Genomic DNA, 23,807 nt, shown 5'->3' on the forward strand with positions numbered 1-23,807 from the left:
CATTGATGGTGCATCCCAGAAAACAACCTCTTTCTACACCCACACGGACAAGAGGTGCCTGGCCTTTGCCAGCAGTCTGTAGAGCCTGGGAGATGACTTCACATTGCCATCGGGGGGGGGGGGGGGGGGGAGTTCCTATATGCTTTTCCCCAGAACCCCTTGGTGGAATGGGTGTTAAATGTCTTTAGCCAACATCAGTGCAGACTGATCTTAATGGTTCCTGCCAGGCCGAGACAGTTCTGGTACTCTGACCTCCTTGCTGCTCCTCCAGGAGCGACGGCACAGTGTTACACCACAACCCGGCCTCCCTGAATCCAAAGGCCTAGCTGCCACACTCCTAGAATTTGGCAAAATACCACTGCCACAAGACTCCAAGGACAATCTAGCTAGAGCACACACTTTCCATGCTTGCCTTTTACAGGAGTAAATGGGCATGTTTTTCCCAGTGGTGTACAGTACGGAGCCTTGGCCCTTTAGAGTTCAGCCTAATGACGTCTTACCATATCTGCTATCTTTGGCTAAGTCGAGCCTACCGCAGCTACCTCACACTGTACTCGCTTCTCTTCCACACCTTCTCTGTGGTCCCACCGATCTAGTGGCCACCCCCGACCTAGGAGCTGAATGTTGTCCTCTCCAGACTCATGAGACCTCCCTTCGAGCCTATGCATAAGCCTTTGCTCGAGTTCCTGTTCTGGAAGACTGCTCTACTGGTTGCCATCATGTCAGCTAGACGTGTAGGCAACATTCAGGCTTTTTCCTGCAAAGCCACCTACCTAGTGCTCCACAAGTCCAAGGTGATATGATAGTTTATTTATATAGCACCTATACACAATGTGATTCAAAGTGCTTCAAGGCAAGGGAGGGAAAATACAATGACATTCTTACAGGCCATGAACAGTAAGGATGTGAAATTAACTATCGTACTCGGCCTGACGACGTGCTTAGCTGTAACCCATCTTTTGTGCCTAAAGTTCCTTTAGGGTTTCACCTTAATGAGCCAGTGGTGCTACCTGTCTTCTTCAGCTCGCCTATTTCACCTGCAGAACGGTCTTTGCCTTCTCTAGGTATTGTGCGTGCTCTGAAATATTACGTCTCATGCACAAAGTTGTTCCAAAAGATCTCTCAGCTCTCTATGACTTTTAGTCCCTCTGTAATGGGAAACACAGTTTCCAAATCATCCAATCGCCAGGTGTATTTCCTCCTGCATCTCCTTCTGTCCTCAACAGGCTGGCAGCCTGCTCCCCGGCAGGCCCATGGCTCATTCTACAAAGTCCACTGCCGCCACGACAGCTTTCCTCCCTGGGGATCCCTTGCTAGACATCTGCAGGGCTGCAACCTGGAGATCTTTATGCGGTTTTACTATGTCGACAGGGATTCCACAGCTGGGGTTCTCACTTATTGTGTAAAGGTTAGGGTCTTCTGGGGTAAGTGTTTCTACAAGGAGCTTGCCTGCGCCCATTATGGTTTGCTGGTACTTCTTTGTAATCTATTTATACACCATGGGAATCCATGAAACATCCAGTGCTGGAGAAGGAATATGTTACTTACCTGCAGCTCCTGTTCTTCAGTCTTAGTATCTTCCATAGACTCACATGAGACCCTTCCGTCTACCCAGCTGACTCCATCTTGGCTCATATTGCCACTTTATGTGCGCTATGCCAAATCTGAAGATGGCCTCCCGGAGTGGAGATAAGAGAGCCCGTTCTATTGGTTGTGGGCAATATGACCCAAAAGGACTATACTAGAGAACTAAAGTGACTGAAATTTCATTTTAAAAAATAGACTGCTCTATATTACAGAGGATTCCCAGCCTGACAACGGGGAATATTCCTATAGCATGTGACTCTGTGAAAGATAACAATACTGGAGAACAGGTTTTATAGATAAGTAACTTATTCCATAAAAAAATACATAGATCTGCTAAAATTGGAGAGCACTGATCCGTTGAGAAAAAAAACATGTCTCAGAATTCCCCTCTTGAACAAAACCTGTACTGGATCCAGGGAAGGGAATTTTGGACCCAGGAGGGGGACGCAGTTGGGTCACTTGGGCTAAGAAAAAGGCTGGAAAATAAGTCTCTTGGCCAATCGGCCCAAATCATTTTCACAAACCACCAAGAAAGGGACTACATCTGCCATAATGCCTCTTTCCCAAACCCAACACACTTATAGATTTGAGATGAGGAATATAAGGGGGACACTGGCATTTGTTTTACATGCCCCAAAGGGGCCAGTCTTGGGAAATACACACCCTTCGCTCATTTGATAGCCAAAGTGGCAGCAGGAAGCTCAGGACTCACCATACTGTTAATGTAGACACAGACAGGGCCTCATTTCCTTCCCACACAACCAGGAAAACAGGAGAGGAGAAAACTCCTCTCTTCCTTACAACTACCAGCACAAGGGAGACAGAATCGCCTGCAGCCTCCGTTAAAAGCAAATGAAACGATAACAGCATTACAATAAAGGAGAAACTTTTTTTCCAAACTCCCACCCCACAGAAGTAATGCTAAATAATACATAATCTGAACTTTTTTTACACAAGAGGTCAACAAAACGAACTTCTGAAAAACTCTCAGACTGAGAAACAGGAACAAACCAGCAGCTCCTTCCCAGCAAGCAACAAACACAGAATGAAGTGGGATCCAAGATGATGGCTTCCCCATTTAAAGACTCCCCCCATAAACTCAGAACGACCAATCAAGGGCAAGCTACTCAGTCCGTCACTAAATAAGGGCCAGCTCCCATGACGAGTGGAATGGAGGTTTTTTGGGGGATACAAAGAAGGTGTGGTTTTAAAGAGGATAAAGAATGCTGGAGCAGTGTGGAAGGCGACTGGGCTGGCTTTAAACCCTTGAGAGGAAAACCAGATTGTAAGACCCAGAGAGCAGAGGAAGACTGCTGGGCTGATTGTAAGACCTGGAGTGGAGTTCTGAATGTGTAACTTCTCGGGAAGTGAGACTGATTGTATAGGATAGGCTGATTGTAAAACCTGGATAAAGGCGGAGACGAACGCTCAAGCCAGAAATACAGAAAAGGAAGGAGATAGAAACGGAGACCAAAAGGCAGGTGAAGAGAGACCTGGAAACAGTCCTAGTTAAGAAAGGGGCAGAAGAAGCAAAGGCAGCAGACTTTGATGAGGGTAAGACAGGGAAGGTGAAGACAAAAGCTCTGACCATGGGGGTGAGGGGGTGGAGCCTAAGAGAAGAACAGAGGCCGCAAACAGAGAGAAGGAGGAAGTGCCCAAAGGTAGCAGGGGTTAGAAGGGTAAATACTCTGGTCTGTGTGGCAGTAAAGGTGAGAAGAAGGAGGAGGTGAAGAAATGAAAAGGCCCCTTGGGTACTAACTCAGGAAATAAGAACATGCAGTATCTCAGAACACTATAAGAAACACCAACCATCCTGACACTTTAAATAAAAAGCTTAAACTTTAATACAATTCTTGTTGCATCATTAGTTACAAAGTTCTCCATCTTTCAATTATCAGTCTCTAACATTGAAATGCTAGTCCAGACGCTGTTGCCAGTCAAAATGCATTGGATTGAATTCAGATCTTGGACGGCCACGTGATGAAAAGGCCTGCTTATTATTCTTATTATTAGGGTATTTGTTGAGCACATACCTAGCTTCGGGACACAACAGAGCGCTTTTCAGATCGTAGAGGGAAGGGCACTGTGTGTGAAGCAGAGATACGAGGGAGCTAACAATGTGGGAGGAGAAGGGCCAGCAATTTGGTAGCATGGGAGCTAGCTACACAAGCAATCAAAGGAGGAAACAGTGGGAGCAGAGCAGCCAGGATCAGTTTGGCTGGAAAGTGAAGGGTGTGTGGACAAAGGTGTTAGGGAGGAGCCATTCCATGAAGAGGAAGGTCTGGAGCTCCATTTTGTTAAATGTAGAAGCATGGGTGTGAGAGTGTTGGGACATAGACAAAAAAGGCCTGTTTTCTGGTTATTTCCTTCCTGCACCAGCGGAGAACAAGTCTGCACGTGTTCTTACTCTGGTGGATCGTAGGACTCTGGAAATGCTGGGTTTCTCACTGAGATAGCTTGGGGACTTCAGGGCTTCAGGGAGGTAGCCTTGATAGATGATATAGCAGGATTTGAAGAGGATACATGCTTGCAGCGGGAGCTAAAGCAGTTTGATGAGGGTTCGGGTGATGTGGTCACATTTGCAGATTCCTTTGATGAGTCATGCTGCAGCATGCAGGACACATCTCAGGGGTTCCAGGGTAATCACCGGAAGGCTTTCCAAAAGGTCATTGCAACCATCCAAGTGGGAGACGACCAAGGCTTGGAAAGCAGATCTCAAGATTCTTTCTGGAAAAAAGGGCTTGATTTTCCACAGGAGAGAATGTTGGTAAGTAAGCTGTTAGTGTCTTTCTTGCTATGTGCCGTTTGTAGGAGAGGTATCTGTTCATGTCAAACCCAAGGGGCTTGGCGCAGGTGGCCAGCTGGGGTGTGAAGCCCTCATGTTTCTTAGCAGAGAGCCAGGTGAGGATATCAGAGTGTTCTGTGTTGTTGGTCAGCAGTAGGAATTAGTTCTTTGAGTGTGCTTCAGGTAGGCACTGGACATCCAGGACTGGATCAATGTGAGGCAGGCCTTGAGCCTGCAGATGCATTCAATATAGGATATCTTTTGTTAGAGCTGCATGTCATCTGCGTATTGGTGGATGTGTATGTTGTGTGGAGCAAGGAGGGTTTCGAACGGTTCCTGACTTCTTTCTCATGCTTCTGCCGTCTTTTCACAAACCCTTGCTAACATTACAGTTCTGGGCATCACATTCTCCTTGTCTGTTCTACTGTGGGCATAAATTCATCCAGACACAAAGCTGCTCTCCTCGCAGTGGCTCCGCTCATTCCCAGCACCTGGTTACTTTTCTGCTGCTCACTTTCACCTGTGCTTCCCAACACCTTGGGCTCCAGTTCTCCTCCCGTCCTCCCTACTAATCTGTGGCTGTGTATGTGTGAAACCTGCTGAATAGCACCAGCTCTGCATAACGTCCTGGGTTTGCCAACGTCCTTCTGCTCACTTCATCATGACCGTATTCCTAGGTCGCACACTGCTCACTAACAATGCTGCTGATGCTGACCAATTCCTCTCTGCTCCAGGGGACTTTTCATCCAGCTGAGGTGCTGTGGGGGCAGGTGATATGGTCTTGAATAGATGAAAAAAGACGAATGATTAAGTTCTTCTATTTTCTGATGGTCGATTCCTCAGAAATGCTCATGGCCTGGAGGCGCGTATGTATGTATGAACTGAAATTATTTCTTAGAGACTCACAACGACTTGGGATGATGTCTAAAATGTGAACTGGTTAGTTGTACGCTTTTCCGTCAGCGTCTTTACATCACCACCCACCTTCCCAGACTGGGAAGTGTTGGGCTGTACTCCAGAGGTTTCTGGGTGACTCAGGCCATTTTTCTCTTCTCCTGAAGGTGTGGGCAGCACAGTCCATAAAAGAGTTGCATATTATTCTAAGAGGTTGCGATCTCAGACCTAAGATATACTACACTTAGTAAAATGGTGACAGTAAGAGCAGGTCTATACCGAAAGAGGATTAACAGTAGATAATCTAGGGAAAAACCCCACACTCAATTGAGTGGCACCACTCACAAATGAAAATCAACACCTCTTTAGATAATGGCAGAATTTTAAGCATCCTTATAATTTTGCCACCTGCCAAATGCGTCATCAATGCAACAAAAAAGCAAAATTCAAAAGCAAAAGACATACATGTATTCCTGCTTTGACTAGAAGACACAGCTTCCGAGACACATACAGCTAGACCGATTTAAAGATCTTATAGTCTCCTGGGCAAAATGGCATCCTTCTACTTCAAAGATTGCATGGCAGACACACTGGGCCTAGACCTTGCAGTACTCTCCACTTTTCCTCCCTTCTACAATTTCTTACATCTGTAACACAAAAATTATAAAGCCCTGTAATCAAGTTTTCGCCACTCTTCACAAAAGTCATCAATGTTTCCATCCACACCGAGGACGCTCCTGTAATCTTGATCAAATCCTGGCCTCGCCTGGATTTGTTCAAGGGGTGTTTGCCGAGTGCGATATGAAATGTGAAGAGACAGGTATGGAATAAAAGGGATCAAGAAAAAAAAAATATTCTGGAGTCTGCATTACTTAAACAGTAGCTGTTTTTGGCCTTTACTTTGTCCTGCATGGGACGAGGTTACCCCTGTACCTATGTGCTATTCCCTACCAGACTGCTAAGCAGCTCCTTGATGATCTGTATTCTCTACAGAAAGCTGGGCTTCCTGTGGACATATTACTTTTTGCTCCTTCCCTTTCTTCTGCTTACCACGAGCCTCCTGCTTGCTACACTGTTACATAGAGGTTGGGGAGGCGGATTGAGCCTGGTTAGATCCAAATGCCTGGCTCTAGCTCGGCTCTAGTGCCTTTGTGAAAGAAGAGCCCAACTGTAGCAGAGCCAAGCACCACCTCGCCCTCTGTTACATTCACAAAGTAAATTAATGAGACAATGCCACCCAGTGACAGTTAAAATTAACGCACGCAGTAATCCACTTACAGACTAACCGGTTCACTCTTGCTACGAACTGCATGTTAGCGCAAAACTAAAGATGCAAGATGCAATGAGGAGCATGTGTAGTCTGAAACATTCAAAATTGTAAACCATGCGACCAGAAATCCTGCAAGCCACACTTCAACAATCTATACAGTCCTGGACAAATCACTCTACTTTGGATGCCAGAACAGGGCTCACTTAGAAGGGATTCCTTTAAATGTGTCCAACACAAAAGATGCATTTATATATAGTGTATTAAACGAGTGTTTGCTACAAAGAGAATACACATAAGGATTGTGTATAACGTGCAAACCACAGGCTGAATTATTCCTCAACTTGCCTATTGCTCTATCACTTTTGCAGCATGTTCCTCTCCTAACAGAAATGTGAACTAGATGATGTACAAGAGGGCAAGAGGGTTTGCTGGGGTATTTCCCTTTACTGTATAAGGAGTCTGTCCGTCCGAACATTTTCTTTTACTCTCACCCAGGCAGTTGGTACGAGCCACGAGGGATCCATGTACTACCCAGTTTGTGAATGAGGTGATGGGAAGTGACTGGTATTGGGCAAGGTAGAGAATTTCCTACACATTAAGGTGTTCATCTGGTACACAGCCATTTAGTTTGTGTAATGAAAAGCCCCTTTCCAGAACATGCTGCTTGTTACTCCGACTTGTGCCTGCTTACAGTCAGAGGATAGCTCCTGTGGGGATTAAGCCAGCTATGAACTGTGCGCTATAACAAGCTCCAAGACTGTGTGAAAAAATTGTTCAAAGTAGCGGACCTTTTAACACAGTTTTTTTGTTGTGTACCCAAGTCTTGAAAGTACAGTAGCAAAACACAGGCTTGGTTAGGCCATTACTTTTTATTGTGGTACGTGCAGAGTTTCATTCAGGATACAGCTTTAATGACTCTTTTCACATAACATAAGGTCTTATATATTTGTCAGATTGGTTAATCTGTTAATTGATGTACTTCTAAGTCATCATTTTGTAACGGAGCATTATTTCAACTCCTTAAAACTGTACATTAATACATGTTTACATCAGCTAGAAATGAGAAGATATGTGGTCAAGTGTCTAAAGTGCAGAATGGGATCGAATACCATGTTACAGAAAATGTGTTTTCCTGGGCAAATCCTTTAATTTCACTATGCTGTGTCTTCCAATATCATGATGTCCTGTTATGGGGGCAAGGAGGCAGTATGTTTTTTGTTGTAGAGGCAGAGATTTCATGACTTATGGGCTTTTTTTTTAGATATGCATTTTTTATGTTATTTATTTATTTATTGGACATTTGTATGGCGCCTATACACAAGAGTTTCCAGGCGCCACAAGACAAGATGTGGGGGGCATGGGACATCATAAGAATACAACAAAGAAACAGTTATATTGGCCTTGTGACAATCCTACCATGCAAGTGCATGTAAATGTGATAAGTGCAAGGTGGTGTGGGGGGTAGAGGGAGAAGTGCAGAGTGGGGTATCCACAAGGGTGGAGTCGGGCAAGTGCTGTTTGGGCCAAGGCAGCAAGTGCCAGGGGAAAGAGGGGTGAGGGGAGGAACAGTGCAGTGGACAGGGATGTCATGCCGCGGCGGGTATGGCGTGTGTGGAATCGCTGGCGTTTCCGTCTGCCGTAGCATTTCACTCCTCGTCTTTTCCCCGCACCGCTCTAGTCGTTGCAGGTGAGTGTGACCCGGAGGTATAAAGCACTGCACTTCCGGGTCGCATACGCGTTGCAACGTTTCCGGGTTCCCTCCTGTGTTGTTGCCGCTCCCGTTACTGGTGATATCCTGCTTTTCTGCTTTTCGCTGTTCCCACACAGCAGTGTTCCACCCTTTTGTTACCCTGCCTTGCGCAGTGCCTTGTCCTTGATTTTCCTTACTTTTGCCTTTTCCCCTGTGCCTTTGCTTGCTTCGTTCCTTTTCCTCCCCTTTTCCTCCCTTCCCGGTTTTCTTCCGCCTCCTTTCTCTATCCCTTGTACCTATTTGGAACCTCTGCCTACCAGACCCGTGCCTGCTTACCGGACTGCCTGTGCCTATCCCTTGTACCTAATTGGAACCTCTGCCTACCAGACCCGTGCCTGCTTACCGGACGGCCTGTACCTATCCCTTTTACCTAATTGGAACCTCTGCCTACCAGACCCGTGCCTGCTTACCGGACTGCCTGTGCCTATCCCTTGAACCTATTTGGAACCTCTGCCTACCAGACCCGTGCCTGCTTACCGGATTGTTCTTCCATCAGCGCACTTGCCTTCTTCGATCATCCACCTGAAATACTACTTCTAGGGGTTTTTGTGCCTTCTGGCTTTTTCCCCCTGTGAGGCGCTCTCGGTAGGATAACCCCTGTTGCCCCTATCTTAGTGGCACGGTGGCATCCTATCGAGGGCGTCCTTATCTTCACAAGAAAAAACGAGAAGCCTCCAAGACGTCAGGAAGGGAAGATCAAGAAGAAAGTGGAAGGTGAGGAGTTGGGGGAAGGGGGAGAATCTGCTATTTCATCCAAAGAAGAAGATATAACCGACATTAGTGACAAGGGAGGACTAAGTTGGGGTAGTCTGGAAAAGGGAGCCCGAGGTCAAGTGTTGGCAAAGGATGCTGGGAGGGACTGGTGGGGGTGGTCTGGTACCTGTATGACTTTGAAGGGACCAGGCCCCAGTCGCAGCAGCAGGTGGAGAGTTTAGCCAGGGAGGGGTGAGAGGGAAGGAAGAGGAGAAAAGGAAGGTCTTGAGAAGTTTCTAGAACTTAAGAAGATCTGGCTCAAGTCTGAGGGGTGGAGGGAGGCTGTTCCAGAGGGAGGTGCCAGCCGAGTAAAGGGATCTGCCTCCCGCTCTCTGCTTGGAGAAACGTTTGACCTGCAGAGAGTTTGAGCCAGAAGATCGAAGAATTTTGGCAGGGAGGTATTTCGGGAGAGAGAGATGGATGGATGTAGAGAGTTACCAGGTCCCAGCCAGAATTGTGGATGATGCAGAGGATTTTTTATTTTGATCCTTGCAGTTACCAAGCGCCAGTGGAGAGATTTTAGGGCTGGAGAGATGCAGTCCCTGAGGTTGAGGCCAAGTTTAAGTCCTATTCTGAATTGCATGGAGGGGCGATTGGAGGGAAGAGGCTATTGCAGTAGTCAAGCCTAGGGAGAACCAGGGCTCTGGAGACATTAAGCCTCTGGTGGAAGGTGAGGAAAGGTAGAATGCCCCTGAGGACATGAAGCTGAAAATGTGACTTCTCCAGCATTGGATCTTTCATGGATTCACATGCTTAGAACATTCCCCGTCGTCAGGCTGGGAATCCCCGGTACATTATATAGACCCTTTCCCGTAGGAAAAATTTTTCGACGCTTATGCGTCCTATCCACCTCGTTTTGTATCATGCGTGCCCGTACCGTCAGGACGTCATGATATAAATACAGGCCCCGCCCCCGCGCTCCCTCAGATTTCAACCGTCTTTCAAAGTAGTGGGATCCTCGTTATTACTACTAGTGGAAACTAGGTTGTTTTTTCTGTTTCGCTTCGGCGACGTTCAAATTCTGGAGAATTATGTCTGGAAAAGCGTTATTTCGCCCTTGTGCGACATGTGGCCTCAAAAAAGTTTATGAAGGAGATGGCCACATGGATTGTATCTACTGTCTCCACCCGCACCACACGGCGGATACATGTGAGATATGCCAGGGTTTCTCCCAAAAAACCCTTAAGGACCGTAAAAGAAGGCTGGTCGACTGGCTTAATGACGGAGCGGGTGCGTACCCGGCTTCGGAAGTTGGCTCCACGGCCTCCAGGAGCAAGTCGGAACCTCCATCGAAAAAGGTACGGCCAGCGGAAATCCGCGCTGAGGACAAGCATAAGGGGAAGCATGCTGGGTCTTCCTCATCACATAAAAAGCCCTCCTCCTCTTCATCATCTAAGACGGAGAGGCAAGCGCTGTCAAAATCCTCCTCAGGGGACCGTCCCAGGTCTTCCATGAGTCGAGATGGTTCAGCCGGGAAATCGGCATCGAAATCGGCGACGAAGTCTAAGGGCTCGACGACGACGACTTGCTCGTCGACATCGGTGTCATTGACGATGCCTATTACCGTCCAGGCAGCAGCGGTTGGGATTCCTTCGTCGACGGAGACTCAGTCTATGGCTTGGCTGCCAGAGGTCTATGACCCGATCCCCCCTGAAGTCTTACTGCAGCCAGACACGGCCTGCTCGGCGGAAGGTGAAGGTGACACGGTTCTGCAGCCATCGGATTTAGGCTTACGGCCTTCCACGTCGGCGACGACGAGTGCGAGTGGGGGTATGGTACCTATATCATCAACGTTACTGACCCCCCAGACAGTTCTGTCTCTGGATGTGCTTAATACTCTTCAGAAGCTCCTGCAACGGCTGGATACACAGATCCCTCAACCTGGGACGTCATCGTCACTTTTTTCTGTACCTTCCGTCGACGAGCAAACTTGTACGGCTCGCTCGACGACTAAAAACCCATCAGCTCCCCAGGCGGTAAAAGATCGTCCTCGAACGCAGGAGGAGGGTGAGTTGTCGGAGTCCGATTCTATACTGGGTGACTCTGGGTCAGACATCTCCCTGTCACCGTCGAGGGACCCAACATGGAGTTCGGATGTAGAGGTAGAGTCTACGAGGAGCCAGACACAGCCATCTCCCCCGGATGATGTGGGATCCTTCCATGCAATGATGGGAAAAGCTTGTTCCGAGTTCGGCTTGATTCCTGAGGAGCAGAAGAAAGACTGTTTCCTTTTTGACCATATGGGTCAAAGGAGGAAATCGGTATTTGCCATCCCAATTCTGGACCACGTGTGGCAAGAAGGTCTCAAGACGATGCGCCATCCGTTCTCGGAGCCAGCTATAAAGGGACGGATTGAGAAAAAGTTTAAAGCTCCGGAGTCCACTCCAAAATGTTTAACATCACAGCCTCTGTCTGACTCGGTGGTGTCGGCGGCAGCGGCTAGGAAGGCCAGGGTACAGCAAAAATGTTCAACGCCACCAGAAAGCGAGGCTAGGAGGCAAGACGCCTTTGGAAAAAAGGTGCTCTCGGTCGGTGCGACGACAGTAAGAGCAGCCAATTCCTTAGCGATCGTGTCACGATATGATAGAGAAATGTGGCACAAACTAGCCCCTATCCTAGAACATCTGCCAGACGAACACCGGAAAGCAGCTATGTTACTGGTGCGGGATGGCGAAGAGGCCTCGAACCACGCAATTAATATTGCAGTTGACCTAGCAGAGTCTGGCTTCAAACAAATCAACCATGGAGTAGTACTTCGTCGACAAGCGTGGCTCAAATGTACTACTTTCCGTCCTGAAGTCCAGTACAAAGTCCTTGACATGCCATGTGAAGGGGAACACCTGTTTGGCGAAAAGGTTGATGAAGCGTTGAAGGGGATGAAAGAAGACACGGATACTGCTAGGTCCCTCGGCGCCCTCCAAACGGGTAGAAACTTTTGCTCTTTTCGCCCCTTTAGGGGTGCTTCTGGAAACTCCCGCTTTGGAGCCTCGAGGGACCGTGGATTTAACAGGCCCTCGTACTCTTCGCAAGGGTTCAGACAAGCGTCCCAGTCGGCACGTAGAAGCAGAGACTATCAAGCCTCCAGGCGGCGAGGCTCGGGTCCATCGTCGACGAAGAACAAGCAAACCAGCAACCAATGACGGCCTTCGGAACGTCCTGGGGGGACGAGTCTCTCATCACTTCGACCAATGGAAATGCATCACCACAGATCGATGGGTTCTAGACACGATTCGCATGGGTCATGCGCTACAATTCAAAGACAAGCCTCCACGTCTTCCGCCTGTATTCTCGACACAGCCCCACCTCCGAATCTTACGACAAGAGGCGGCGCTTATGTTGCGAAAAGGGGCGGTAGAGAGAGTTCCTGTGGCACAGGAAGGACAAGGAGTTTATTCCCGGTTCTTCGTTGTCAAGAAGCCAAACGGCAAATGGAGGCCCATTCTCGACCTGAGGGTACTCAACAAATGGCTAAAGAGCCTAAAATTCAAAATGCTAAAGCTCCAAGAGGTTATCAGGTCGGTGCAACCCATGGATTATCTATCGTCACTAGACCTTCAAGACGCTTATTTTCACATCCCAATACGCCCACGACACAGGAGATATTTAAGGTTCGTCGTCGGGAGAAAGCATTTTCAGTTCAAGGTCCTCCCGTTCGGGCTCAAGTCCTTCCCCAGGACGTTCACCAAGTGCTTGGCCCCTATAGCGGCCCATTTAAGGAAGGATGGTCACCATGTCTATCCATATCTAGACGACTGGCTGGCCAGAGGTTCGTCCAGGGAACAAACACGGGACAGTCTAAGGGCCACAATGTCCCTCTTACAGGAACTGGGCTTCGCAATAAACTTCAACAAGTCCTCCGTAGAGCCTTCGAGGACCTTGGTATTTCTAGGAGCGGAGTTTCATACACACACAAGCCTGGTGAGACCATCCAGCGAAAGAATTCAGAAACTTCAAAGCAAGGCGTCGGAATGGAGAGGCGGTACCAAGGTTTCAGTGCGCAAATACATGTCCCTGCTAGGGACCATGTCGTCCTGCATTCCGTTGATAAACAACTGCCGTCTGTTTATGAGGCCTTGCCAGGAATTTCTAGCGGACCGTTGTGCGCAGAGCCGAGGTCGCTGGTCCGACAGACTGGTCGTCGACGAACAACTAGTACAAGCACTCTGCTGGTGGAGAGTGTCTACTCATCTAACGAAAGGAATGCCTCTACTGGAACCGGAGTTCCAAAAGACGGTGGTGACGGATGGGGAGCTCATCTGGATACGTTACAGGTACAAGGCCAGTGGTCGTTGCAGGAGTCCTCCCTGCATATCAACCTGCTAGAACTGAGAGCAGTGCGATGGGCTCTGAAATCTTTTCTTCCTCAACTGAGGGACTCGGTGGTGCGTGTCATGACGGACAACACCACTACGATGTTCTACTTGAGGAAACAAGGAGGGACACGTTCCAGGTCCCTATCGACGGAGGCACAGAAAATCTGGCATTGGGCCCTGCAACACAACATGCAAATCTTAGCGTTCCACCTGCCAGGCGTGAGAAATGTGGAAGCCGATGCCCTCAGCAGAGAAATGAACGAAGTTCACGAATGGGTGCTGAACGACCAACAACTACAACAAGTATTCAAGAAATGGGGACATCCTTCCATAGACTTGTTCGCGACGAAGAACAACAGGAAATGCCATCAGTACGCAAGCAGATGGCCTCAGCAGGGCTCACTGGGGGATGCGTTCTCCTTCCCATGGACGAACAAATTCCTGTACGCATTCCCTCCATTTCCCCTTGTCCGGAGGACGTTGCCATGGATCCTCAGGTACCCATGTCGGGTAATTCTGGTGGCCCCGTACTGGGCCAGACAGGTGTGGTTTTCAGACCTGCTACACTTAGCGGCGGCGGAACCGATGAGATTTCAGAAGACCCCCGACCTTCTGTCTCGACAGGAGGGTGTCGTTTGGCATCACGACCCGGACAGCCTTAAGTTGACGGCCTGGCTCCTGACTTCGCCGAATTCGGTCGGCTAACGATTCCGGAGGACTGTCGGCGTATCCTGCAAGCGGCAAGAGCACCTTCCACAAACGCCTCATACGCGTACAAATGGAGAAGTTTCTGTCAGTGGTGTGAGGATCAACCAGGTTTGGCCCCGCAATCGATTAAGCCGGAACAGCTCCTTCCATACTTGCTGTTCTTAGCTCAAAAGGGCCTATCGGTATCGTCAATAAAAGTACACCTGGCCGCCATTTCCAGGTTTACTCGTCGACGGCATTCGGCACCATTGCTCAGCGACCGCCTGATTAAGCACTTCCTTAAAGGCCTCTTTCGGAGTTTCCCTCCAGAGAAGAAATTTCCGCCGGAGTGGAGCCTCAATCTGGTCTTAACGTCTCTTATGAAGCCTCCTTTTGAGCCAATGTCATCATCGTCTCTAAAGTTTTTGTCGTGGAAATTGGCCTTCCTGGTGGCCATCACTTCAGCCCGACGTATTTCAGAAGTTCAGGCTCTAATGGTAGATCCACCATACTTACGATTTTTCAAGAACAAGGTAGTCCTAGCCACTAACCCACAGTTCATACCAAAAGCTCCTTCGGTGTTCCATAAACACTCCTCTATTGTGTTGCCTACGTTTTTTCCGGAGCCATGCTCGGGAGCGGAGCGCACGTTACACACATTGGATGTAAAAAGGGCTCTTAAGTTTTATCTTCATCGTACGCAACCGTTCAGAGAAACGAGACAGCTGTTCGTGGCCTATGGGTTGGGTGCTAGAGGAAAAGCCATTTCAAAGCAAGGACTGTCAAGATGGGTGTCATCTACCATTTCGTACTGCCATTCCAGGGCAGGGAAACCTCTTCTACGACGGCCAAGAGCTCATTCAACTAGAGCAGCGGCATCGTCGACGGCACTGTGGGCCGGAGTCCCTCTGGGGGACATCTGCATGGCGGCTACCTGGGCGGCTACACACACCTTTACCCGCCATTACTGCCTGTCGCAGCAACATGCCGAAGATACCCGGATGGGACAGGCGGTGCTCCGACACCTATTCCAATAAGGTAAGCCCCGGCTGAGGGGTTGAATCCTGTGGAATTTATGACTGTATGTGGTTCGTTTTCCTATGTTAACGATTACTAATGTATACATGATCATAGGGAACGGGCTTTGCGAAGAAAGTATATGGGTTTGCATGCACGCCTCCTCTTGGGGGTGGTACTGCTATGTAATCTATTCTAAGCATGTGAATCCATGAAAGATCCAATGCTGGAGAAGGGAATAGTTTCTTACCTGTAACTCCATTTCTCCAGCATTGGTATCTTTCATGGATTCACATGCGCCCACCTGCCTCCCCTGAACATGCAAACCGGTTCCCCCACTACTTTGGGGGCCGAAATCTGAGGGAGCGCGGGGGCGGGGCCTGTATTTATATCATGACGTTCTGACGGTATGGGCACGCATGATACAAAACGAGGTGGATAGGACGCATAAGCGTCAAAAAAATTTCCTACGGGAAAGGGTCTATATAATGTACCGGGGATTCCCAGCCTGACGACGGGGAATGTTCTAAGCATGTGAATCCATGAAAGATACCAATGCTGGAGAAATGTAGTTACAGGTAAGAAACTATTCCCTTCTTGGCAAGATCCGTGATGTGTGGAGAGAAAGAGTGAGAGGAGTCAAAGATGATCCCAAGGTTTTTTGCATCACAAGTGGGTGAAGGGAGGGTACCCAAGAAGTTTGCCCAGAGTGACAGGGGAACAGAGTAGGCATCCCAATGAGAAGTGTCTCTGTCTTGCTGGTATTGAGGCAGAGATCATTGGCAGAGCACCATGCCTGAATAGTAGTCAGGTATAAGGGAGGAAGAGGAGGAGGAGGAGGAGGAGGAGGTAGGAGAAGGCAGCCGGAAAGAGCTGTGGGTCGTCTGCTTAAAACTGGAAATGAGGGGAGAAGGTGGAGATCAGGTGGGCCAGGTAGATGTTGAAGAGCCATGGCGATGGGATAGATCCCTGAGGGATGCCACAGGTAGAGAGTGGGGTGGAGGAGAGAAAAGGACCCATTTACACTCGGGAGGATCTGTTAGAGAGGAAAGAGGTAAGCCACGCCAGTGCCCTGTCTGTGATGTCTAGGGTATCACAGAGACCCTTTATGAGGATGGAGTGGTTGACGGTGTCAAAAGCAGAGGAAAGAGAGGAGGATCAGAACAAAAGGAGTGTTAAGAGTCCAGATTAGAGAGTAAGTCTTTGCGGGCATTCAGAAGCGCAGTTTCAGTGCCTTTGGCTGCCCTGAAACCAGACTGGAGGTCACAAAGAGACAGCCAACCATTTAGGTGTGCAGGGTCAGTTGGGGATGGCCAGCTTCTATCTGTGTTTGCCCAAGAAAGGGGTGATAGAGATAGGTCGATAGTTAACTGGGCAAGAAGGGGTCAGCAGGCGGCTTTTTTAGGAGTGGGTGCACAAGAGAGCACTTCAGGGGTTGAGGGAAAGAGGCTGTGGCAAAGGAGTGGTTGCAGAGGTCAGCCAAGGCAGGGGCGAGAGTGTTGATGTTGTCCTTGATGGTTCTGAAGGAGCAGGGAAGCATGTGTTTAGAGGAGACTTTCATACAGCGGACAACTCTAGAGATCTCATCTGGTGTAATAGGGTAGAGGGAGGAGAGTATGGGTGGGGAGAGAGGGGTCATAAGAAGTTAGAGAAGGAGAGAGTGGGGGGAGCAGATGACAGAGAGGATAGGATGTCAAGAGTTCTGGAGGAAAAGTGGGAAGCCAGTGCACAGCATAAGGCCTCTGAGGGAGGCGGAGAGGGGACTGCAGTAGGATTGATGAGTTCCTTGCAGATTTTAAAGAGTTCAGCCATGTTATTTTTGGCTCCAGAGATGCGAGCTTGGACATGAACTTGTTTCTTGGAGTAGATGGAAAGACGGTATTGTCTTTGGAGTAGACGGCAGGCCAATTTGTCAGGGTACGATCAGAAAATAAGGTTTGCAGCCTGACAAAGCTAGCCTTTGGCGATTCCGCAAAAAGTTTAAGTTATACTGGTTGGCAAGCAGAGGTTGGTCCCGTAATGCGTGGCTGCCACACAGACAAATAGTTAACTAATTCAAGAAAGGGGTGATGCTCAATTGCGCCAACCAGCTTAGTACGGTGTTCGTAGTGATAAAATCGAGTGATATAAATTGAAAACAGTACTCTGTGTCAGCATGTCTATTGAATTTTGACTCACCTGAATATCACTACGAACACCGTACAAAGCTGGTTGGCGCAATTGAGGATCACCCCTTTCTTGATTTTGTCAGGGGATGAGTTTGTTTTGCTGGTTCACCTGGTGTTTTGTGCTTCAGGACATCTTTGGCTCAGCTCTACCCAAGAATATGTCGGATACCACACCTCTACTGTTACTCCAACTAATGGGGTGCAGGTGCAAGTGGGTCTAGGTGTCACGCCGCCCGCATTGGGGTCCACTTACCTGAAGCGGCGCGCCCCATCCTGGAGGATGTACCCGCGCTTTCGCTTGGTGGCTCCAGGGTTGTCCTGGTCCTCGGGCGCTTCCGGGTTCCCTGGGCATGCTGGTCTGCGATTGCGCGGGCGGCCGATTCGCGTTCTCCGCGCATGCGCACTGCACGGGGCACTCGGTTTGGACAGCCTTGCGGTCCACGCCTCTCTCCAGGCTAACCAACGCCTGGGAGACAGCACGGCTTGCGTTCCAAGCCTCCCAGGTGTTGGTAGCCCTACTTAAGGAGCCCGGCCATTCATCGTCTCAACGCGGTTTGAATTGGATCGTGTTCCTCGCCGGTTCCTTGTGCCTTCCTTACCCGTTACCGGATTCCCGTTCTTTCTTGCTCCTGGTACCCTGCTGGTACTTCCCGTGGTTCTGTTGTCCTGTCCTCTCCTTGTCCTGTGGTTGGGGCTCCCTATTGCTTCCTTCTAGTTGGGTGGTTCCCTTCTGTTCCTTTTAGTTGGCTCTTGCCCCTTGTACCTTGTCTGCCTGCCCACTCTGCCTCCCTCTGCCTTGGTGCCTTCCTTGTGAGGCAACCTCTACCTTCCTCTGCCGGATCCAGCCTCCTACAAACTTCCACTGTGACCTGATCCTTGGGACTTCCACCTTCCGAATCCAGTCCTCCTTGGGCCTCAGTTTCGTCATCTGGAAAGGCTCCCCCTGTCAGTGCTTGCACTGTCCTGACGCCATGCTATCAGGGGAGAGCGCACCCGTGGCGTTGGGAGCTGGCTCACGTCCAACCCGTTCCACTCGGGCGGGAGCTGGGCTGGCTTCCCGAGTCATCAACTACATCTCCGCAGGACTCCTGACAGCCTGGCATCATCTTCAAGGTCTTCAGCCGGACGAACAGGTACGCAACGTCCTCGTGACGCAGTCTATAACACCAGGTCACCTGGCCTAAGCCCCGCCCACCTGGTGCCTTCCTGGTTGCCTCTCTTTTCCCCTACTTAAGGAGCCATCCAGCCTCGTTTCCTTTGCAGATGGGGAGCAGGCGCTGCTCTTTTTTCCCCACTTAGCAAGCCCCACCCACCTGGTGCCTTCCTGGTTGCCGCTCTTTTCCCCTACTTAAGGAGCCCTCCAGTCTCTTTTCCTTTGCAGATGGGGAGCAGGTGCAAGTGGGTCTAGATCTGGCCTAAACCCGCCCACCTGGTGCCTTCCTGGTTGCCACTCTTTTTCCCTACTTAGGAAGCCCCGCCCACCTGGTGCCTTCCTGGTTGCCACTCTTTTTCCCTACCCAGGGGTATTCGGGCGCGAAGGCATGAAGAGGGTTGTTCAGCTCGAGTTACAGGATCAGCAAAATATATACAGTACAGCCATGGTTACAATGCTGTATACAGGCGCACACGTGGAAAAAGGCAAGCAAAGACAAGGTATATACAATTGGTGGGAGGAGTGCCTGAAGAGGGCAAAGCATATATACAGTGGATCCCTGAGAGGCTGGTACGGTGTAATTAGACGTCATGTTCCTTTAACCAATGAGTGAGGTTGGATCTGAATTGTAAGTAGGGGAGTTCTTCCCTCAGGGCAGGGGGAAGGAAGTTCCAGGGTTGAGCCGCTTTGACAGGGAAGCTGCTCCCACCAGATTTTGTGAGCCTAAATCTGGGTACCAGCAAGAGGTTGGAGTTGGCTTTTCTTAGGGGGCGTGCGGCTGTTTGTCTGGTAAATCTGTCTACTAGGTATTGGGGTGCTGCGTTGTTAAGGCATTTGTGTGTCAGAGATGCCGTTCTGTGGAGTACTTCAGTTGACAGATCTCCTGAGGTTTGATATATGGGCATTTTTAGGAAGACTAAGGGCATCTCTTAGTGCATTGTTTTGAAGGGTCTGAATTTTGGAGGTGATGTAGTTGTTGCTGCCTATATATAGAGCATTACAGTAGTCTAATTTAGACAAAACTAGTGCTCTAGCGAGGGTGGCGCAATTATTGGGGGAAAGGAAGGGCTTGGCTGCTCTGTCTTGTGGTAAATGCTGGATTTAACTTTTATGGACTTCATTGATTTACGGTGTGTCACCCTTTCTCAACTCTCATGCTGGACTTCCTTTGCATCTTGTACTCATGGTGGCCCTGAATCATGCTGTTCCCATCTTCATCTTGTATCCTGGCTTGCAACACTATGGGCCTCATTAGGAGTGTGGCGGCCGCGGAATGAACGGTGCCGGTAAGGGACCAGCACTGTTCATTCCAGGGCACCACATTACGAGGTCTGCAGCAGGTCCCGCTCTGCACGCCTGGCCAGATCAGACGTGCAGAGTGGGACCCGCTAGCAGTCCAGGATGCTAACAACAGGCCCATCATTAACGGGCCCATTGTTAGCATCCTCCCCATTGAGCCCTGTGGGGGCTCAAATGGGAATGGGGATGTACCGGGTCCAGGTCCTGCGAAAGGGATTTACCGGGCCCTCCAAGGTCGGAATGGCCCAGTAAGTCCCCTTTTGCGGGACCCAGACCTGAGTTTGGAGGTAGCCATGCCCTTGTTAAGGGCATGGCTACATCCAAACTCGTAATGAGGCCCAATGTGTTACTACTGACTTCTGCAATTGTATTTGCTCTCCCCTCTTGCTTCTCCACTCTTTTCGACTACTTACTCTCTGTTCTCTCCTCCTCTCCCTTTCCTGATATCCTCCCCTTACTATCTTCTATGCACTTACTCTAACAGAATTTTCCCTGGACCTAGTATGATAGCAACCTCGTCTGCTTCCTCCCACTCCCCTTACTTGTTCCCCCCGCCCCCTCCAGCACTGTCTGAAATGTCATCAAGCCTAGTACGATAAGTCGCTTGTTTTGTTCTTCCCATCCCTTTCTGCACCCCTCTCCCTCACCTTTTGTTTTTCTCCGGCTCTACCAGAAATGTTGTCAGGCCTAGTACGGTAGTCGCCTGTCTGTTTCCATTCCCTTATCACGCTCCCCCTCTCTTCCTTATCTATGTCTTAGCTATTGCACTGAAATGTCGTCAGGCCGAATATGATAGTTCATTTTACATTCTTACTGTTCATGGCCTGTAAGAATATAATTGTATTTTCCCTTGTTCCCTCCCTTGCCTTGAAGCGCTTTGAAACACACTGTTTATAGGCGCTATATAAATAAACTAACGTATCATAACTTGCTGAAGAAGCTGCTCTAGACTGCACTTTTCTGAACTGTGCATCTCTTTTTCTATGCCTTCCACCTTGTCTCTGACCACATCACTACGGTTATCCCTATGCTGCTAGAGCCTATTAACCTAGGCAGGGGAAGACCACACCACATACAGGAATTTGGTGCTTTGAAACTTCGACATTGGTGATTTAGTATTTATTGATTTGTGCACTACAAAAGCATACTAACTTCACAAAACACTGTGCGCTGAGACAGCCAGCAAGGAAAAAAAAGAACTGGTAAGATCTCTGGAATGGGTTTCAAAGCATTTTTTTTAAATTACTGTGGTAGTCTGCAGTATAACATTAGAACGTCGACATGCATTTTCTTAATGCTATGTGAGTGTCCCAGTTCCATGTGTGGTAAGGCCATTCAGTTCAATTTTTCGTGGAATTCTAACTTGTAGTTTTGTCTTATACATTTTAAATGTAAGACTACAAATCCAGGAATTCTAATGACAAACTAGAACCAGGTGATTTTCTCAAGCTTGGCATGGCGAAAATACAAAAAGGGGCTTGACCCAGGACCCGCCTGGGAACACGTTTGCCCGGTTTGGAAACCGCAAAGATCCGGCTCACTTAAACCACAGGATGCAGCTTTTGGGACGACTCGTGGCTTTTCTAGTTAACAGGAAAAGGGGCAACGTCTAATCGGGTCAGACTTGCCATTGAATTCGGCGAGCCTTCTCTCTGCCCATGGGGAATAACGCTGGGCTACGGTATCTAACATTAACCACATTACCTTCGTCGGCTGCTGCATGCATGTCGCGCCCCGAGGAGGCCATGCTGGCGACTAAGGCTCCAATTCCACCATTGGGACAGGGGGTAAGTGTACATTGAAAAAATGAGAAGCGCACTCGCCCACGAAAAAAGCCGAAAAGAAGCAAAGCCTACACAAAGACGCCGATAGGCTAAACAACACAATTATTATTAACAATTCTACTTCGGAATGCACGCAGATAGCGTTTGCAGGAAAAATAAAGTGTTTAGGTTCCCGGGAAAACGGTTTCATTGCGACGGGTTGCCAAACGGGATTTCTGAAAATATCTTCCGGTTGTTTGAATAATCTTTTCTAGTCTTATGTATGCAGTAAAGTGTCATCATTTTACGAACGTTATAACGGTTGCCCATTTGCAGAAACACCAAAAAGCTACCTCGTAGCTATACTGTGTATTTCAATTGAGAAAAAAGTTCTAAAACCCCGCCTCACCACTCTTAGCGTGCCGCATTGAAACAGAAGGCGGACATACATGTGTAAGATTCCCTAGCTCAACACTGAGCATTTCAGACATCTTGGAAGAGACTTATTACAATAAGTCACTTATAGTGCAGATGGAAGGATTTTTTTGAGGCGTGGCTAAGTAATATTTTAGGCTCATGGAATGTCATACCGGAGGCTTGTATTATGCTTCTGACTGGTCTTAGCAGATGCGTTGGGGGGTGGGGGGCTATAGCCCCTAGTCTTTTGGTTTTACTGCTGGATAGAATCTCGGGAGCTACAGCCAAAAGCATAGCTCTCAACCATTTCTGTTGCAAAGGCGGGTGAAATCACCCGATTTTGTTTTTGGCGGGTGAGACGCCCATTGAAATGAATGGGCGTGCAGGAGGCTTGGCCGGTGAGTTAGCCCTTTACAAGGCGGGTGACACCCGCCAAAAGTGTGTGAGTTGAGAGCTATGCCAAAAGGGTAGATAGCCCCCCAGTCCCGACAGTTCTGACATTAGCATAGCCCCGGGTCTTTTCCAGACCTAGCAACACCCCTGGGTCTTAGTAAGGTGTTTCCCAATTCTTCCCAATGGAACCACCTATTCTTGAGGTGCCCCACAACTTCATAGCTCTCAACCATTTGTGTCGCAAAGGCGGTGAAAACACCAAATTTTGGTTGTGGCGGGTGAGAACCCATTGAAACAAATGGGCATGCAGGAGGCTTGGCGGGTGAGTCCATACATGCCAACATTCAGATGCACCTGGGAGAGAGATTTCCACAGGGAAATCGGGAGACGCATATTTCCCCATAGGAATGCATTGGGTCTAAAGTTATTTTAGGCGGGAGACCGTGAAAAATAGCAATATTTTTCACCTAAAAATCGGGAGTCTCCCGCCTAAATTGGGAGGGTTGGCATGTATGTGAGTCAGTTGTTTACAAGGGGGGTGACACCCGCCAAAAGCGTGTGAGTTGAGAGCTATGCAACTTACAGTATCCAGCAGAACATCTCATACTTCATAACCTTATAGGTCTGCAGGGCGAGTGAAAGCAAATGATTTTGTTTTGGGCGGGTGAGAGCTCATTGAATTATATGGGCGGGTAGGATGATTTAACTTCTTCCAATGCGCATACATGCCTACATTCCGACAAATATGAATGCGGGTGACACCTGTTAGATCTCAGCTGGAGCTCCCAGTGGTGTGAGGGAGCTCTTTATTTAACGTGCGTCCCATCCCACGTACGCAGTGACGTGTACACAACATCCCTCTTTTTCCATAATGACAAAAATACATAAACACTCTCCGATTATACAAATTACTTTACACCTCTGATAAACTCGAGTTCATATTAGCACACATAGTCTCTCAGCTCACCAGGGACCCGCAGGGCCACCCTCAGGTTGTATCCACGGTAACGTTGATGTGGTACCGCCTCTGTGTCGTCATCCTCGTCACGCTCGCCCTCCGGGCTGGGGGGTGTCTACTCTTCCTCCTCTGCTTGGTCAATGGTCTCAGGACCCCATACTGTTCCCCCCTGTACTCCCCTGGTATCGGGAAAGGGAGGTTAGTGCATCTTTCACTCCCTATATGTGGCTGGTTCTGATCTTCCGTCCACATCTCTTATGGGACACGCTTGAACCACAATGCATTCCTCGTAATGGTCTCCTGTCTTCTGCTGGCCGTTATCATTGTCCCTTCTCTCCTGATCACCCTCCATGGTGCAAGGTCATAGCGGCTTGATAGCTTGGCCTTTGTTGCATTCCTCAGCACAAATACCTGGTTCCCCACCTTGTGCCTTGATTTCCTTGCACATCACTGGGTGCTCATGCGCATGTTCTGCCACCTGTGTAGAGTGAGTGCACTCCTTGTCTAGTTTCTTCACTGATCTGCTGGGGTGGTGGGGTATTGAAGAATTAGAGTGGGAAGGAAATGGAAACAGAGAGGCGACTACCGTACTAGGCCTGA

General features: G+C 48.9%; 1 protein-coding gene across 3 annotated transcripts in view; it reads right to left on the reverse strand.

Annotated features, from left to right (window-relative positions):
- The window catches only part of ZNF277 (zinc finger protein 277), a 415,867-nt gene extending 394,371 nt beyond the window's left edge, over window positions 1–21,496 (reverse strand). For all 3 annotated transcript variants that reach the window (XM_069627913.1, XM_069627912.1, XM_069627914.1), the window contains exon 1: window positions 21,381–21,496. In XM_069627913.1, the coding sequence (XP_069484014.1) occupies window positions 21,381–21,475 (95 nt within the window). In that variant the 5' untranslated portion in view covers window positions 21,476–21,496. The remainder of the gene's footprint in view (window positions 1–21,380) is intronic.
- Window positions 21,497–23,807: the final 2,311 nt, after the last annotated feature.

Source organism: Ambystoma mexicanum, chromosome 12 (assembly GCF_040938575.1).
Source record: "Ambystoma mexicanum isolate Mex_15411 chromosome 12, UKY_AmexF1_1, whole genome shotgun sequence".
Classification (NCBI taxonomy): domain Eukaryota; kingdom Metazoa; phylum Chordata; class Amphibia; order Caudata; family Ambystomatidae; genus Ambystoma; species Ambystoma mexicanum.